Source organism: Natator depressus, chromosome 2 (genome assembly GCF_965152275.1).
Source record: "Natator depressus isolate rNatDep1 chromosome 2, rNatDep2.hap1, whole genome shotgun sequence".
NCBI lineage: Eukaryota > Metazoa > Chordata > Testudines > Cheloniidae > Natator > Natator depressus.
Genome location: NC_134235.1, coordinates 115,842,600 through 115,862,104, shown reverse-complemented (window position 1 = coordinate 115,862,104; position 19,505 = coordinate 115,842,600). Strand labels below are relative to the sequence as shown.

The 19,505-nt window shown below is 46.6% G+C and overlaps 1 protein-coding gene across 2 annotated transcripts in view; it reads right to left on the bottom strand.

Annotated features, from left to right (window-relative positions):
* The window catches only part of ECI2 (enoyl-CoA delta isomerase 2), a 65,194-nt gene extending 49,793 nt beyond the window's left edge, over positions 1-15,401 (bottom strand). For both annotated transcript variants that reach the window (XM_074944925.1, XM_074944926.1), the window contains exon 1: positions 15,233-15,401. In XM_074944925.1, coding sequence (XP_074801026.1) covers positions 15,233-15,306 — 74 coding nt within the window. In that variant the 5' untranslated portion in view covers positions 15,307-15,401. The remainder of the gene's footprint in view (positions 1-15,232) is intronic.
* Positions 15,402-19,505: the final 4,104 nt, after the last annotated feature.

The following is a 19,505-nucleotide window of genomic DNA, read 5'->3' as shown; positions in this document are numbered from 1 at the left end:
AGGGGAATGATCACGTCCCTCGATCTGCTGGCAATGCCCCTACTTATACATCCCAAAATGCCATTGGCCTTCTTGGCAACAAGGGCACACTGTTGACTCATATCCAGCTTCTCGTCCACGGTAACCCCTAGGTCCTTTTCTGCAGAACTGCTGCCGAGCCTTTTGGTCCCTAGTCTGTAGCGGTGCATTGGATTCTTCCGTCCTAAGTGCAGGACTCTGCACTTGTCCTTGTTGAACCTCATCAGATTTCTTTTGGTCCAATCCTCCAATTTGTCTAGGTCCCTCTGTATCCTATCCCTACCCTCCAGCGTACCTACCTCTCCTCCTACTTTAGTGTCATCTGCAAACTTGCTGAGGGTGCAATCCACACCATCCTCCAGATCATTTATGAAGATATTGAACAAAACTGGCCCCAGGACCGACCCTTGGGGCACTCCACTTGATACCGGCTGCCAACTAGACATGGAGCCATTGATCACTACCCGTTGAGCCCGACAATCTAGCCAGCTTTCTATCCACCTTATAGTCCATTCATCCAGCCCATACTTCTTTAACTTTCTGGCAAGAATACTGTGGGAGACCGTATCAAAAGCTTTGCTAAAGTCAAGGAACAACACGTCCACTGCTTTTCCTTCATCCACAGAGCCAGTTATCTCGTCATAGAAGGCAATTAGATTAGTCAGGCATGACTTGCCCTTGGTGAATCCATGCTGACGGTTGCTTACCACTTTCCTCTCCTCTAAATGCTTCAGAATTGATTCCTTGAGGACCTGCTTCATGATTTTTCCAGGGACTGAGGTGAGGCTGACTGGCCTGTAGTTCCCAGGATCCTCCTTCTTCCCTTTTTTAAAGATGGGCACTACATTAGCCTTTTTCCAGTCGTCCGGGACTCCCCCGATCGCCATGAGTTTTCAAAGATAATGGCCAAGATAATGAGGACTGTCTCTCTAGCAGGCTAAAAGAAAGGAGCAGGGGAGCAAGAGAGAGTTCCTGGTGGACTGCAGGGATTGCGCAGCTGAGTGCCCTGAGGCAAGGGCGAAGAAGGTGCTGAGGCCATGGGGATCACAGCAGGAGGCTGCTATCCACAGGGTCCCCAGGCTGGGACCCAGAGAAGTGGGTGGGCCAGGGTCCCCCTGCCCTCCATTTGCCACTGAGGAAGTGGCATGATTATTGGACTGAGACACTAACCCCTGGAAGTGGGGGGAACACAGATGATGACACAGCTGTAGGGCTGAGTCACAAAGAGGGTGCTATGGTGCCTCAGGCTGTGAGAGGGGCTACAGGCAGATGCAGTGACAGTGTGCAAGCCGCAGACTGGGGGCGCTGGCCTCAAGCTAATCCCCAGAGCAACCAAGAGGAGGCGCCAGCCCGGCGGTGAGCGACACTCCCCACCTTATTCAGAGAATGGACAGCTATTTGATATTTCTTTTTATCTTCAACACTGAATGTGTGGCCCCAGGCTTTATTTAATGGACACCATCCAAATCCTGCATTGAATACAAAATTATTAATTTTCACAAGTGTTTCTCTCATGTTCTCATAGTATGAGTACTTCACAAACATTAATGCATTTATCTTCATAACACTTATCTTCTGTGAGATTACGTTGTGTTATTATCCCCATTTTACAGATGTGGAACGGACGTGAAATTAAGGTCAAAAGTATCCACTAAATTTTGGTGCCCAGCTTGAGACATCCAAGGCCTGACTTTTCAGAATATTTAGAATTTTTACAGCACTATACATGTTCAAAGCACAGCCCTAATCAACTTCAGTTGCGGTTTTAAGTGCTCAGCGCTTGTGCAAATCTGATCTCGTGTCTCCCAGGAGTCCTCAGTTTCTACAATTCCAGGTTCTATGAGGGAGTGTGTTCTATCCATGGTTATAGACTTTTCTTCCCTCCACTGTGCCTATCCACCATCACCCCACCCTTCCTCCCGTTCCTGAAAATAACTATTACATAGGGAGCTGCTAACCTAATGTACAGAATGACTTGCAAAATGAAAAACCCCAGTGAATGCATGACCAAATGGTTTTGGGTTTTTTTTTAATTCAAGATAAATGTGAGCAGACATACAAAAGCAAAGAGACAGCAACACACAGAGGAGACACAGTGAATATTCAGAAAAGACTAAAAACCTCCTGCAATTCACATTCTAATATAATACTTGGGCACAATATATTGGTATGTGAGATAAATATACATACTTCATACTATTCCTTATAACTAAGGAAAACAATCCAGCCAAAAAGAAAATGGAGGAGAAGAATGAATAGCAGTCAGGGGAAAAGAGAAACTAATTAAAAAAACCTGACATCAGTTTTGTTTTCTTATCAAATTAATTGAATTAATTTTAAAAAAGCTAAATCACCAGAAACAATTAAACTCAAACTTTCAAAGTCTCCCCCAGCTCACTTGCTAATAATGCAAATGGCAGCTGCATTCCTTCGATCAACTTGTGTCCTTTGTTACAGTTAAGCAACCCCACAATAGTCAGTGAGATCGCATGGGCTAACAGACAGCATGACTGACTGACCCTCAAATCCTAAACTACATCAGACTGGGACTCCTACGGGAATTATCCAAAAATAGTAGCTTCCAGACCATTCACCAGGCAGGAGAAAGTGAACTATCTATTTCTAAAACTTGTTTTGAAAGCATGATTTTAAGATAGACTCCGACAATAAAGGATGCAGACTGTTAATACAGCACTTTGAGCCTGATTCCGCCCTTCTCATCTACATCCTGCACATCCACTAAGGGTATGTCTACACTGGAAGTGTAATTTCCAGCTCACGTAGGCCTGGTCTACACTGGGGGGCGGGGATCGATCTAAGATACGCAAATTCAGCTACAAGAATAGTGTAGCTGAAGTCGAGGTATCTTAGATCGACTTAGAACCACTTACTTCGCATCCTCGCGGTGCAGGATCGATGGCTGCTGCTCCCCCGTCAACTCCGCTTCCACCTCTCGCCCTGGTGGAGTTCCAGAGTCGACAGCAGAGCGATCAGGGATCGACTTATTGCGTCTACACTAGACGCGATAAATCGATCCCCGATAGATCAATCACTACCCGCTGATCCGGCAGGTAGTGTGATGTGGCTGTAGACATACCTATGCTTGCTCCGATTCAGCTACCTCATGTAAAAAACAAGTGTAGCCGCAGCAGCACGAGCAGCAAGAGAGGCTAGCCACCTGCGTATGTACCTAGGGTCCTGGATAGGATCATACTTGGGGAAGCTACGCCATCCTGCTCATCACACTGCTGCGGCTACACCTCTATTTTTAGGGTACTAGTTCAATCAAAGCAAGTGCAGGTACGTCTGCTTGAGCAGGAAATTACACTGTCCAACTCCAGTGTATTATCCAAACCCTTATTATGGTTGCATATTTAGAGCGACAACTTCTTAAATAACCCACACTCACGCTCATCTCATGCCAGCTGATCAAATAATTGGTCCTATCAGTGTTCATAATATTGTTTAAAGTAATTAAAATCATGTTCTTCACTAAGAATAGAGTTTGAAAGTTTGTAAAATAAAAGTCCAAGAACAATCTTGCCTACACAATCTCTTCAGTTTCCCACCACCCTCTCTGCACAGTACATATTCTCAAACCCAAATCCACATTAAAATTATATTGGACTGCACCATATGGGACTGCTTTGCTATTGATGAAGATACCAATTTCTGAGCAAAGAATCTCATTGTATTTTGAAATTTTGGACTCTCTCCCAACATATGAAACATACAAGGACATTTAAGCAACTATTTATAGAGAACCAGATTATACTCATTGTTCCTCAAGGCCCTTCCCCTGAGGCCCTTACATCATAAAATAAGCAACTGAAACATATTAGATAAGAAGTCATGGCTACACGTTTGAACCCAAATACTGCAAACACTTATATATATGCTTAACTTCACACATGCAAGTAGTCCCACTGACTTTAATCGATTGAAGCCATAGCAATTTCCCCCATCACCACTCCTGCTCCTTCTTAAAAAAATGAAATTGCCAAAACAGCTCTCCAACTGTCAGTACTGTGCTTTTATGGCTCCGCACAAGTTAAACACATTAGACAAAGAGTTTTTTGGAGGGACAGAGAAAGATAAATGCTTTACTCATCTAATGACCATCCCTACTTTATCTGAACAAGTCATATAGAAACGTGCTGTGTAATTCTACTAAGTATTTCATTACAATTTTAAGATGACTCAGTATGTGCTCCATCCTTGGAATGGGATAAGTGAATATGTAGTTGTGTTTACGCTTGTCAGGGTTCCCTCCCCACTCTGGACTCTGGGGTACAGATGTGGGGACTCACATGAAAGACCCCCTAAGCTTATTTCTGCCAGCTTAGGTTAAAAACTTTCCCAAGGCACAAGTGAGTTAGACAAAGATTCAGGAAAAGGACCACTTGGAGTTCCTGTTTCCCTAAAACATCCCCCCAAGCCCCTTCACCCCCTTTCCTGGGGAGGCTTGAGAATAATATACCAACCAAATAGGTTAACAAAGTGAGCACAGGCCAGCCCCTTGGGTTTTTAGGACACTAAAACCAATCAGGTTCTTAAAAACAGAACTTTATTACAAAAAACAAAATAAAAGAAGCACCTCTGTAAAATCAGGATGGAAGGTAATTTTACAGGGTAATCAGATTCAAAACACAGAGGATTCCCCTCTAGGCAAAACTTTAAAGTTACAAAAAAAGGGATAAATGTCCCTCTTAGCACAGGGAAAATTCACAAGCTAAAACAAAAGATATTCTAATGCATTTCCTTGCTATTACTTACTATTTCTGTAAGTTTATATCTATCTTTCAGTAGGAGCTGGATTACTTGCTTGGTCTCTCTCTGTCTCCGGAGAGAACACGAAACCCCAAAACAAAAACCTTCCCCCATAGATTTGAAAGTATCTTCTCCCCTTATTGGTCCTTTTGGTCAGGTGCCAACCAGGTTATCTGAGCTTCTCAGCCCTTTACAGGTAAAGGAGGGATTTTATGCTACCGTTAGCTGTATGTTTATGACAATGTTATTTAGAGTCATGTAGCTGACATAATTAAACTTTGGATCAAATGTGCCCTGATGTTTCTTTGGGGACATACAGTGTCATTTACTTTTGATATTTTGATATGCCTTTTCATTAAGGCTCTATTTAAAAAACAAAAAAACAAAACCATAAGCTACTGACTTAGGCAAACTGATACAAAAACATACTATATAACAAAACAAACCTATGGAGCAGGCACTACAATGGAAAAGATTTCCCAACTCTAATCCTTAGAATGACCTTGAAATCTAGAAGGGAATGAATCTATCTGATCTGGGCTTTCAGACAATGTTTTGAATGTATGGAAACACATAGAATGAGAGGTTTCAGAGTAGCAGCCATATTAGGGTATGTCTACACTACGAAATTAGGTCGAATTTATAGAAGTCGGTTTTTTAGAAATCAGTTTTATATATTCGAGTGTGTGTGTCCCCACAGAAAATGCTCTAAGTGCATTAAGTGCATTAAGTCGGCGGAGTGCTTCCACAGTACCGAGGCTAGAGTCGACTTCCGGAGCGTTGCACTATGGGTAGCTATCCCACAGTTCCCGCAGTCTCCGCTGCCCATTGGAATTCTGGGTTGAGATCCCAATGCCTGATGGGGCTAAAACATTGTCGCGGGTGGTTCTGGGTACATATCGTCAGGCCCCCGTTCCCTCCCTCGCTCCATGAAAGCAAGGGCAGACAATTGTTTCGTGCCTTTTTTCCTGAGTTACCTGTGCAGACGCCATACCGCAGCAAGCATGGAGCCCGCTCAGCTCACTGTCATCGTATGTCTCCTGGGTGCTGGCAGACGCGGTAGTACATTGCTACACAGTAGCAGCAACCCATTGCCTTGTGGCAGCAGATGGTGCAATAGGACTGGTAGCCGTCATCGTCATGTCCAAGGTGCTCCTGGCCACGTCGGCCAGGAGCGCCTGGGCAGACATGGGCGCAGGGACTAAATTTGGAGTGACTTGATCAAGTCATTCTCTTTAGTCCTGCAGCAGTCCTATTGAACCATCTTCTGGTGAGCCGGCAGGCGATACGGATTGCTAGCAGTCCTATTGCATCATCTTCTGCCGGGCAGGCAAGAGATGAGGATGGCTAGCAGTCGTATTGTACCATCTTCTGCCGAGCAGCCCTGAGATGTGGATGGCATGCAGTCCTTCTGCACCGTCTGCTGCCAGCCAAAGATGTAAAAGATAGATGGAGTGGATCAAAACAAGAAATAGACCAGATTTGTTTTGTACTCATTTGCTTCTCCCCCTCCCCCATCTAGGGGACTCATTCCTCTAGGTCACACTGCAGTCACTCACAGAGAAGGTGCAGCGAGGTAAATCTAGCCATGTATCAATCAGAGGCCAGACTAACCTCCTTGTTCCAATAAGAACAATAACTGAGGTGCACCATTTCTTATTGGAACCCTCCGTGAAGTCCTGCCTGAAATACTCCTTGATGTAAAGCCATCCCCTTTGTTGATTTTAGCTCCCTGAAGCCAACCCTGTAAGCCGTGTCGTCAGTCGCCCCTCCCTCCGTCAGAGCAACGGCAGACAATCGTTCCGCACCTTTTTTCTGTGCGGACACCATACCAAGGCAAGCATGGAGGCCGCTCAGCTCACTTTGGCAATTAGGAGCACATTAAACACCACATGCATTATCCAGCAGTATATGCAGCACCAGAACCTGGCAGAGCGATACCGGGCGAGTAGGCGACGTCAGCGCGGTCACGTGAGTGATCAGGACATGGACACAGATTTCTCTGAAAGCATGGGCCCTGCCAATGCATGCAACATGGTGCTAATGGGGCAGGTTCATGCTGTGGAACGCCGATTCTGGGCTCAGGAAACAAGCACAGACTGGTGGGACCGCATAGTGTTGCAGGTCTGGGACGATTCCCAGTGGCTGCGAAACTTTCGCATGCGTAAGGGCACTTTCATGGAACTTTGTGACTTGCTTTCCCCTGCCCTGAAGCACATGAATACCAAGATGAGAGCAGCCCTCACAATTGAGAAGCGAGTGGCGATAGCCCTGTGGAAGCTTGCAACGCCAGATAGCTACCGGTCAGTTGGGAATCAATTTGGAGTGGGCAAATATACTGCGGGGGCTGCTGTGATGCAAGTAGCCGACGCAATCAAAGATCTGCTGATATCAAGGGTAGTGACCCTGGGAAATGTGCAGGTCATAGTGGATGGCTTTGCTGCAATGGGATTCCCTAACTGTGGTGGGGCCATAGACGGAACCCATATCCCTATCTTGGCACCGGAGCACCAAGCCGCCGAGTACATAAACCGCAAGGGGTACTTTTCAATAGTGCTGCAAGCTCTGGTGGATCACAAGGGACGTTTCACCAACATCAACGTGGGATGGCCGGGAAAGGTACATGACGCTCGCATCTTCAGGAACTCTGGTCTGTTTCAAAAGCTGCAGGAAGGGACTTTATTCCCAGACCAGAAAATAACTGTTGGGGATGTTGAAATCCCTATAGTTATCCTTGGGGACCCAGCCTACCCCTTAATGCCATGGCTCATGAAGCCGTACACAGGCAGCCTGGACAGTAGTCAGGAGCTGTTCAACTACAGGCTGAGCAAGTGCAGAATGGTGGTAGAATGTGCATTTGGACGTTTAAAGGCATGCTGGCGCAGTTTACTGACTCGCTTAGACCTCAGCGAAACCAATATTCCCACTGTTATTACTGCTTACTGTGTGCTCCACAATATCTGTGAGAGTAAGGGGGAGACGTTTATGGCGGGGTGGGACCTTGAGGCAAATCGCCTGGCTGCTGGTTACGTGCAGCCAGACACCAGGGCGGTTAGAAGAGCACAGGAGGGCATGGTACGCATCAGAGAAGCTTTGAAAACCAGTTTCATGACTGGCCAGGCTACAGTGTGAAAGTTCTCTTTGTTTCTCCTTGATGAAATCCCCCGCCCTTTGGTTCACTCCACTTCCCTGTAAGCTAACCACCCTCCCCTCCTCCCTTCGATCACCGCTTGCAGAGGCAATAAAGTCATTGTTGCTTCACATTCATGCATTCTTTATTCATTCATCACACAAATAGGGGGATGACTACCAAGGTAGCCCAGGAGGGGTGGTGGAGGAGGGAAGGAAAATGCCACACAGCACTTTACAACTTTAAAATTTATGGAATGCCAGCCTTCTGTTTTTTGGGCAATCCTCTGTGGCGGAGTGGCTGGTTGGCCAGTGGCCCCCCCACCGCGTTCTTGGGCGTCTGGGTGTGGAGGCTATGGAACTTGGGGAGGAGGACGGTTGGTTACACAGGGGCTGTAGTGGCAGTCTGTGCTCCAGCTGCCTTTACTGCAGCTCAACCATACACTGGAGCATACTGGTTTGATCCTCCAGCTGCCTCAGCATTGAATCCTGCCTCCTCTCATCACGCTGCCGACACATTTGAGCTTCAGCCCTGTCTTCAGCCCGCCACTTACTCTCTTCAGCCTACCACCTCTCCTCCCGGTCATTTTGTGCTTTCCTGCACTCTGACATTATTTGCCTCCACGCATTCGTCTGTGCTCTGTCAGTGTGGGAGGACAGCATGAGCTCAGAGAACATTTCATCACGAGTGCGTTTTTTTTTCTTTCTAATCTTCACTAGCCTCTGGGAAGGAGAAGATCCTGTGATCACTGAAACACATGCAGCTGGTGGAGAAAAAAAAAGGGACAGCGGTATTTAAAAAGACACCTTTTATAAAACAGTGGCTACACTCTTTCAGGGTAAACCTTGCTGTTAACATTACATACATAGCACATGTGCTTTCGTTACAAGGTCGCATTTTGCCTCCCCCCACCGCGTGGCTACCCCCTCAACCCTCCTCCCTCCCCGTGGCTAACAGCAGGGAACATTTCTGTTCAGCCACAGGCAAACAGCCCAGCAGGAACAGGCTCCTCTGAGTGTCCCCTGAAGAAAAGCACCCTATTTCAACCAGGTGACCATGAATGATATCTCACTCTCCTGAGGATAACACAGAGAGATAAAGAACGGATGTTGTTTGAACGCCAGCAAACATACACTGCAATGCTTTGTTGTACAATGATTCCCGAGAACGTGTTACTGGCCTGGAGTGGTAAAGTGTCCTACCATGAAGGATGCAATAAGGCTGCCCTCCCCAGAAACCTTTTGCAAAGGCTTTGGGAGTACATCCAGGAGAGCCGCGAATGCCAGGGCAAATTAATCCTTTCACATGCTTGCTTTTAAACCATGTATAGTATTTTAAAAGGTACACTCACCGGAGGTCCCTTCTCCGCCTGCCGGGTCCAGGAGGCAGCCTTCGGTGGGTTCGGGGGGTACTGGCTCCAGGTCCAGGGTGAGAAACAGTTCCTGGCTGTCGGGAAAACCGGTTTCTCCGCTTGCTTGCTGTGAGCTATCTACAACCTCGTCATCATCATCATCTTCTTCGTCCCCAAAACCTGCTTCTGTGTTGCCTCCATCTCCATTGAAGGAGTCAAACAACACGGCTGGGGTAGTGGTGCCTGAATCACCTAAAATGGCATGCAGCTCATCATAGAAGCGGCATGTTTGGGGCTCTGACCCGGAGCGGCCGTTCGCCCCTCTGGTTTTCTGGTAGGCTTGCCTCAGCTCCTTAAGTTTCAGGCAGCACTGCTTCGGGTCCCTGTTATGGCCTCTGTCCTTCATGCCCTGGGAGATTTTGACAAAGGTTTTGGCATTTCGAAAACTGGAACGGAGTTCTGATAGCACGGATTCCTCTCCCCATACAGCGATCAGATCCCATACCTCCCGTTCAGTCCATGCTGGAGCTCTTTTGCGATTCTGGGACTCTATCATGGTCACCTCTGCTGATGAGCTCTGCATGGGCACCTGCAGTTTGCCATGCTGGCCAAACAGGAAATGAGATTCAAAAGTTCGCAGTTCTTTTCCTGTCTACCTGGACAGTGCATCTGAGTTGAGAGTGCTGTCCAGAGCGGTCACAATGGAGCACTCTGGGATAGCTCCTGGAGGCCAATACCGTCGAATTGTGTCCACAGTACCCCAAATTCGACCCGGCAAGGCCGATTTAAGCGCTAATCCACTTGTCAGGGGTGGAGTAAGGAAATCGATTTTAAGAGCCCTTTAAGTCGAAATAAAGGGCTTCATCGTGTGGACGGGTGCAGGTTTACATCAATTTAACGCTGCTAAATTCGACCTAAAGTCCTACTGTAGACCAGGGCTTAGTCTGTATTCGCAAAAAGAAAAGGAGTACTAGTGGCACCTTAGAGACTGAGAGAGTAACATTTAAAATACTAGTAAATGTTACTAAGTGACAAGTGTATCACACTTATCTTATCACTTACAAAACCCAAGCACTAAAGATCAAGGAAATTAATAGACCTAAATCTTACAGTGCCCCAAAACTCTAATTAACTTCTATCAAATTGAAATACATATTTCATCACAATACCCCTGCTGACTTCAGTGGAAGCAGGATTGGCCCCTAGTATCTCCAATGACTGTACTGTTATAGGATGGGTTAAATTAAACCATTTTGTGGCTGGTGGGTGTAACTGCCGCTCTCCATTAGAAACAGTTAAACTCCTTTATGAAATAATTGTTGTCTCCAAATCAAAGGACAGGCACATGTCACCACTCAGAACAAAGGCACACCTGAGGCCACTCAGGAATTTGAACTATGCAAGCAGAGTGCTCCCTAGGTATCCTGGAGTGTGGGGGGGAAACATGTGCGTGAGAAAGCGAGAATGACACAACGGGCAGACTGTCACAGCCTGGACAAGCATAATGTGGTGCTGGCTAAGAGTTTCTTTGCTTACAGCTTCAAGCCTTTATCACCTGTTTTTGGATCCTCTTATGTTCAGAGAAAAAACAGGATTTTGTACATTCCTTGTAAACAAACAAGATTGCATCAAAGGTACCTGACTCCATCATCAATTTCTCCCCCTAAGAAGAACAACCTGCAAGACCCCATATTTTTGGCTAGCCACTCAGGCCAAAAAGGGATTACACCACACTTCTTTACTGGTCCCTTCAAAGTGGGGATGGAAGATTGGTCTGTCATAAGAATTGTAGATAGGTGGCACAAACTTTCTAGCTCATATCAACTGGGGTTATTAGCGATAAGGACAGAGTGGAGGAAGACCAAGGGACATGTGGATAGGAGGAGGTTGTGACAGAATAATATCGTGGACAAACCTTACTTGAGTTAAACCTTATTCAATTGAGCTTAATATCTTTACATTTTTAATACAATTAATTTTCATCTCTGTGTTACTGTATTTCCATGAGAAGAGTAAACAGGAGAAAAGCAGGCAGGGGTGATTAGTTAAATTCACTCAGGTTGTAATATCTCCAGAGAAACTCTACTCCTTGGAAAGGTCCACATATACTAGTTCAAACTGGATTCTCCAGAGACCAATAAACGATTTTTGGATAAATAGCCTGGTTTTAAATTGGCTCAGGGCCTTCTTCCTGATCCAGCAAATGGACAAAACCTCTGGTCCATGAAAGACCCTAGACCTTAGAGTAGGGTTGGAAGGACTTGGCCTACTGAGGTTCATAAAACTGGGTACTTTTTCTGAGCTGAAGCTGTGTTGAACTTGTTATCACAAAGGAAATCCCTTAGGCAGGGTATTGAAGGATTGCTCCTGCCAGAGCGCTTGTTAGAACTGGGATGATGCATGCCAATAAGCTTATATCAGAACTATGCAGCCTAGAAATAGTTGGTCAGAAGGAAGTGGGACATGAGTCCCACCAAAGAAATGCAATGGGTGGGGAGCTGAAAGCCTGACAGCGGTGCCCTTGCTGGAGCCCCAGGGGAAATACTGGTGCAGTTGGCCTGAACTGTTATAGGGGTGGCCTCTATCCAGGGGTGGCTCACCAGCTTAAGCAAGTGAGGCACAGCTTAACCAAAGAATTCAGAAGCCAATTCCCAAAAGCTACATTTTTGTGTATATAAAGATTAAGGACAGTTATTTTATATTATATTATATATATCCAGAAGAAGCACTTGTGATTGGATTTAAATTCATGTTACTCACACTCTCTCCATCTCCGTAATGCCAAAAAAATGTAGTGCTGTGGATGAGGCTCAAATCACAGTATAGGTAGTAGTGCCTCAAAGCTGCCTTGTAACTATGGCAACTAACCCTGCTGAGGAGCCACTTTGAGGGCACTGTTGTGCTAGCCAGGGCTTGCAGGGTTGCAGAGGTTAAGGCCAGTTCTGCCAGAATGGATGCAGGGTTCCCTCGTAGCACTGATACAGTGGAAATGCAGGGGGGCTACCTACACCACTGAGGGGCCTAAGACACAAGGATACAAGTCGCAGGGGAAGCTGTAGACATCCTGGGTTGGCAGATTAGAGACTCCCGGCCAGGATTACAAAGAACCCAATGAGCCCCTGGCTGTGGGGAGAGGCCACCCCACTGCTGAACAATTCCTGCCCTGGGACGGCTCCCACACTCCTGGCTAGTGAGAGAGTGCTGTATGACAGCAGAGTTGCAGACAGCTCCCTGCACAACCACAGGGCCAGTGACACTGGACATCTGCAAATGCAATGGGGAGGCTGCTGCCTTGGAAGGGCAGAAGAAAGGCACTCCCCCTTCCAGGCCAGGATTGCAAGGAGGAACGTGTATATTGGAATGTCAGAGTTTGTGATAGGTGCCTCACCTGTCAATCACCAGCTGCCACTAACTGAATCCCAGCTGAAAGGAGCAGCAGAGTGGATAGTCCCCAGCAGACAGTGAAGAATGAACGAGACAGAAAAATAGGTTTGTGAGCTTGACTGTTGGGATGATTTTGATATAGGTCAACATGTGTTGACCAAATGCCTCAAAGGGGAGGATACCAGGCCCAAACCTCTTGTCAAGTCAAAGCTGATAAAGGATACACAAAAAACAGCCACATTTTTGGCGTGCTATTAACGTCATATGCGCCAAAAAAAAAAAAAAAAAAAAGCTACCAAAGCTGAACTCAGCTGTTTTATAGCAGAGCAATGAACTATTTTTTTTAAAAAAGTACCTTTGAGAGATGATTCAAGTCACCAAATTAGAATTTGGATTTCAAGCACTTCAATGTTCAGAAGTATTTGGATCTGAAGTTTTGGTTCAAGCTTATGTATTGTATAACTATTACAGTGCTTTAATATCTTTTTTAAACTTGACAGCACATTTCAAATGAAGGTTTTTTTTCAGTCAACGTAATGGATTTACCCTCTCACATGCACATGTCTGAAGATGACGAAAATATCTACCAACAAATTGTTTCCCTCGGGTGCTCCTGGCTGCAATGTAATAGTTTATCTTGTTTGGAGTGTCAGAAGCCTCAAATTTCTCCCCAGAACCCATTTTACTTGCTCACTCCATCCTTGTATACCATGCTCTCTATGTAGACACATCATATGGGAGAACTTGACAGAGCACTATTGGAGCTGAATTGTCAATTAGAACAAGATGATAAAGGTCACAAGATCAAGCAGCTTACAGATTTACACCTCAGCTTGCCCCATAGTAAGTGCTCTAATAAACAAACACTGAAAGCCTATTTTGCCTGTTACTACTTGGAGCACTTCTGTCATTGAGGATTATGTGCTATCTTTAGAAAAGATCAGCAGATCTCCTTTTAATTATTCAGCAGTGAAATTACTGGTTTAAAATAAACTTCTCTGTTTTGAAATAAAGGACCAGGTTCTCTCTGAAAATTTACAACTTTAAAATATTGTGGATCTGTAACTTTCATTCAGCACTCTCTGAAAATCTTTTAGAACTTAAAGGGACACTTTGGGGTAAAAATCTGTTTTTAAAATCAGTTGATGTTACTAAAAAACCAAATTCATTCAAAAAGAAAAGGAGTACTTGTGGCACCTTAGAGACTAACCAATTTATTTGAGCATAAGCTTTCGTGAGCTACAGCTCACATCCGATGAAGTGAGCTATAGCTCACGAAAGCTTATGCTCAGATAAATTGGTTAGTCTCTAAGGTGCCACAAGTACTCCTTTTCTTTTTGCGAATACAGACTAACATGGCTGTTACTCTGAAACAAATTCATTCACTACTAATACTATTTGGCAATTCATTCAGCCTTGATGAAGGAAAGACTTGTCAGTTTCACTTTCTGGTTCTCACAAGCAACCACAATACTGCAGGTTTTTTGGTTACTAACTCTTTACAAGACTGTTTTAAATCTTCACTGAACAAGAAGTGTTCGAGTTCCAAATACTGCAACTATTTATACATATGCTAAACTTTAAGAATGAAATTAATTCCACTACCTCAGTGGGACTACTTGCATGTTTATCTTTAAGCATGTAAATATTTGAAAAAGACCTAACATGTTCATGCCACTTTAAAAGTTTATAAAATTTCTATTATATTTTCTCTCTAACACTGACAGCAACTGTATCACTGCAGAGAACAGAACATGCGAGACAGCTTGTGACCCCTAGAGCTGTTTATATTAACTAAACACTGGGAATAAACACAACTTGATAGCAAGACTATTATTTTTGACTTAGAAAGATAATGTCTTAAATGACAAAGAAGTGGTTAAAAATTCAACAAGACTCTTTTGTAATAAAAAATGACCCTGCAGCCTGCAAAACAAATTGAGGGAATGAACTGAGCAAAAACAATTTTTCTGGCAGCAGAAAACGCCTATTAGCCTATGTGTGAAAAGTGAGATGCTTACCTAGCTCTGCAGGAGGAAGAAGTTTGTTACACGTTAACATCAGCACTAGAATTTTTCTTCAAAGGCCAACCCTGGCCAAAGCCAGCAGAAGTGACTGTCACTGATGCCTCACTGTAAGGATGCCAGTTGCCAATACATAGACCACCCGGACCCTCTCCCCTCCCTGCTGGGCTCTCTGGCCCCTATTGTTCCCTAGTTCTCCCTCTCCTTGGATGTAGCTGGATGTTCTCAGGGACCGGGGTGGGTGGCATGTCCTGTAGGATGGGACCTTGGAGGAGGGAGCTGGAGATTGCACAGGACCTCACAGCCATGCCCCCAGTGGGGGGAGGGCAGGGAGGCTCCATGTTACTCTGCACAGGCCCCCGAGGGGCGCCCCTGCCTGTGAAACCTTCCACTCCTAACTAGGAGCCAGCCAGGCGCTGCGCTGGGGTTTTCGGCGGGTCCCACCTCGCAGCAGGCTAACAGGACGCCCCTGCTCGCTCTGTCAGTGCTCAGCCCCCTTCCCGCCCAGCCCGGGAGCTCCAGCCTCCCTGGCGCCCCGCTCCCGCAGCCGCTCACCTTGCCCTACAGACCGGGCGCAGCCGCAAGCTCCGGGCCAAGCGGAAGGCGGCGGCGGCAGCAGCAGCCGCCATGCAGAAGCCTGGCACGGAGAGCAGCCAAGCGAGCTCCGGCTCGTCGGAGGCGGCTGCAGGACAGGGCCCCGGGGGAGGAGCCGCTGCCACCGCCTCCTTCCCTGTCGGGCGGGGCGCGCCTGGCAGGGGGCGCCTGGGAGCGGGCTGCGTGTGGGTGTGAGGGGTGGTGTGTGACATGTGAGGCAGGCATGGGGGTGAATGAGGTACAGACACTGTGTGTGTGTGAGAGAGAGAGAGAGAGAATTTGCCTCTGAGAGGGGCAGTGAAGCTGTGGGGAGAGGAGAGATTGTGTGTATGGGGAGAAGTGTGAGCGAGAGAGACGCCAGTGTTGGCAGCGGTGTCAATAGTGACTTTAACCCCATTTAGTAGAGTTGGGACTTCGCCGTCAGATTTTTGTGTGGCAGAAAATGCAGCATCCACCGGAGTGAAATGTGCGGTGGAAGAACAGTTCTGCACTAGTTCTACAAACCAGACGCAGACGCATGTCTACACTAGAAAGGTAAGTCGACTTATATTAGGTCGACTTACTGCCACTGCAGTAATTACTGTGGTGGTGCATGTCCACACTACCCTCCATGGATCGGTAGTGTGCTTCCTCACCAGGAGCGCTTCCACTGACCTAAGAGGTGCAGCAGCTCCCTGCCAGAAGCCCTGCTGCAGCACATGCTCCTGGGCGGCCCCCCTTCCCGGCTCTCCATTACCCAGGGGGAACGGGGGCAAGTGGCCCCAGGGACTTCTTGGCCCTGGTGAGCGGGGTCCAGATGCCTGGGCTTCTTGTCCTAGCTCTCAGCTGAGCACAGGATCCAGACACCCAGCTGGGCTCTGGTTGCCTGGCTTTCTTGTCAAATTCAGGGCTCTTGCCGTGAAATTGACAAGACACCCAACAGCCAATGTAAGTAAGGCAGTGTCTACGGAGTTAGAGCACATTAAAGCAGCCCCAGGCACCCTAACTCCTGACCCGTCCACACTGGCAAGGCACTTAGAGTGCCTGGACTCTGCAGCTGGAGCACTCCTGGTAATCCGCCTCCAAGAGAAGCATAACGCCTTGGCTGAAACGCCGCAGCACCAGTGTAAACGAGGTGTTGCATTACTGCGCTGTGATCGGCCTCCGGAAATGTCCCATAATCCCCTTAAGTCAAGTGGTCACTCTTGTCATTGGAAGAAAAGGAGGACTTGTGGCACCTTAGAGACTAACCAATTTATTTGAGCATAAGCTTTCGTGAGCTACAGCTCACTTCATCGGATGATGAAGCTGTAGCTCATGAAAGCTTATGCTCAAATAAATTGGTTAGTCTCTAAGGTGCCACAAGTCCTCCTTTTCTTTTTGCGAATACAGACTAACACGGCTGCCACTCTGAAACGACTCTTGTCATTGTTTTGAACTCGCTGTAGGAATGCGGATATGCCTTTCAAAGCTCCGTTTCTGACAGCTGGCTGCTTATCTGCCCCGAGACAAAGGAACCATTACTGTGGAATGCTGCTTGCTGTTAGTGTGGGGTGGGGGGGAAGAGGGGGTCTGCTGCTGTCTGAACGTACAAGACAGCATGCTGACACACTCTCAGCACCCCAAAAACCAACTCTCTCTCCTCTCACATACACAAAACACACTCCCTATCACACTCCACCCTCCTCCGCATTTGAAAAGCACGTTGTAACCACTTGAACGCTGGGATAGCTACCACAATGCACTGCTCTCTGTGGCGTTGAAAGAGCTGCTAATGTGGCCACACCAGTACGCTTGAATCTGACAGTGTGAACACACTGCAGTGCTTTCTCTACTGCGCTCTCCGAGGGATGGTTTAACTCACAGCACTCTACATCTGTAAGTGTAGCCATGCCCACTGCGTCACCGTAACTACACTGACAATAAGCCTTATGCCTCTCATGGAGGTAGAGTTATAATGTCCGTGTAGTAGGGCACTTACATCAGTGGGATGTAAGGTTGTAGTGTAGACACTGACATAATTAGGTCAACATAAGCTGCTTTACGTCGACCTAACTGTGTTGTGTAGACCAGCCATAAGACTAAAGCCTCATCTACACCACAAATACTTTGCTGGTATAGAGGCTGCTAGTGTAGACGCAGCTTATGCTAACAGAAGGAGTTTTTCTGCCAAGCCAGGAATATTAGCTATGTCAGTTGTGCTCTTCTGTCAACATAGGTCAGGTGTACGCCTAAATATTAGGTCAACCTACCTACATCACTGAGGACTATAAAAAATTGTGTGCCCAAAGCTCTGTAGTTATGTTGACCTAGACCACAGTTTAGATGCAGCTAGGTTGATGAAAGCATTCTTCCATCAACCTAGTTACTGCCTGTTGGGTGGGTGGATTAACTACATCAATGAAAAAATCCCATCTGTCAATGTAGTAAGCGTCTACAGTACGGTGCTACAGCGGCACAGCTGCAGTGCCATAGTTGCTGTGCCACTGTAGTGTAGACATGCCCATAGTTGACATAGTTGCATGTACACTGGGGGTTTACACTGCGGTTTTTGTTGGCATAGCTAGCAGTAGTGCTTTTTTTCACACCCCTGACCAACAAAACCATGCCAAATAGGGGCACAACCAAAATATTCCTAAAGAGGGGGCCCAGAACTCTCTCTCTCCTGCCCCCACACCTAGCTGCAGGCTCTCCTCCTGCTTCTCCCCGATACCCAGTCTTGAGCTCTCTCACGCTGACTCTGCACTCCAACCCATGCTCCCCTCCCTGCACCCAGCTCCACACACACACACCCCTCCTCCTGTCTCATACCTAGCCCTGCACTCTTCCCCGCACATTGCCCCACAGCCACAGCCAGCTCCATCTTTCCCCCCTGCGCCTAGCTCCGCAGTCTCCTCATCCCTCAAGCTCTTACCCAGAGAGGCAGTCAGACTGAAGACCACCATTCCCACCAGTGGCCAGGCAATTCTGGGAGCCCCAGATTCCATCCTGCTTCTGTGTCTGTTTTCCCAGTAAGCATTAAAAGCCCAAATCCACTTGCCCCCAGAACTCCTGGGTACTGGGGGTTCTTGATGCCTCCTGCTCCAGGGATTGGGGGTGCCCAGTACCCATGGACACTGACTGGAAGGACTGCAAAAGTGTGTGGGAAGAGTAAGTGTATGGGGTTGCAATGCCACTCATATTTGGCCCGGCAATCTCTCCGTCATGCCAGCTCAAGTGAGGGGTTGGGGCGGGGGGTGGGGGAGAGTTGGACATCTTGCTCCCACCCCTCCTTGTTGCGCCCTTGATGCAAACCAAAGTTCCTAGAGTTGACCTGGCCTAAGTGATAAAGAGCAAGGTGATCTGAGGACTCCAGTAACTGTCTGAGTTTCCTCACTGCCATTTTCTCAACCATCTTTCTCAAGAAGTGTAATTTAAGATAGTCAATGAAATTGGGGATAGTCAGCAAAATTGCCAGTGTCAACACTTGTTTTTTTGAGCAACTCTAGTAATAACTTGCTCCAGGTATGCTGGCACCCTACCCTCCCAAAAAGAGACATTAATAATTTTCACCAGTGAATCCAGAGTTTTTCACTTGATTTCACTAGCCATGAAGAGATGGGTCCAAGCTGCAGGTACCAATGTGAATATCCTCCCTATATTTCTAGAACCTTAGTGAACAAAACTGGCTAAAACTCAGCAGGAAATGGTATTTTTTCCTCTCTGTGCACATATCTGTCATCACACAAGTAGCCAAACCTAATTGACCCAGAGTAGCTTACAGTGTAACAAATGGAAGATATCTGTTTAACTGCCCGTGAAGACTAATTTAAAATAACTGGTTGTTGGAAGATCAAAAGTGAATCTGTCCAGGAAGGAACCTTGTCATAGGACTAGAAGTTCTAATATGAGTTCATCAAAGAACTTCTTCAGCAAGAGTCTCATCACCCAGATGATTTAACAGGTTGTCTTCTAAATCTGGATGACCACGTAATCTGCTTCTACATATTGTACCCAGGAATTAAGTAAAACTGGATCTAGGGATGTGCAAATAACAATGGCAATTAGGGGTCAGGGCACTGGGCTGGAAGTAGAGCTGGTCAGGGAATTTTCAGTCAACGTTTTTTCTTTGAAAAATACAGTTTCCACAAACTACAATTTTGATTTTGCTGACATTTTTAATTTTCTTATTTTTTTATCAAGTTAAATTGAAACATTTGACCCAAATTGATATATTTTAACATTAATCTGTGCCCACTTGAGCTGTCATGGTGCC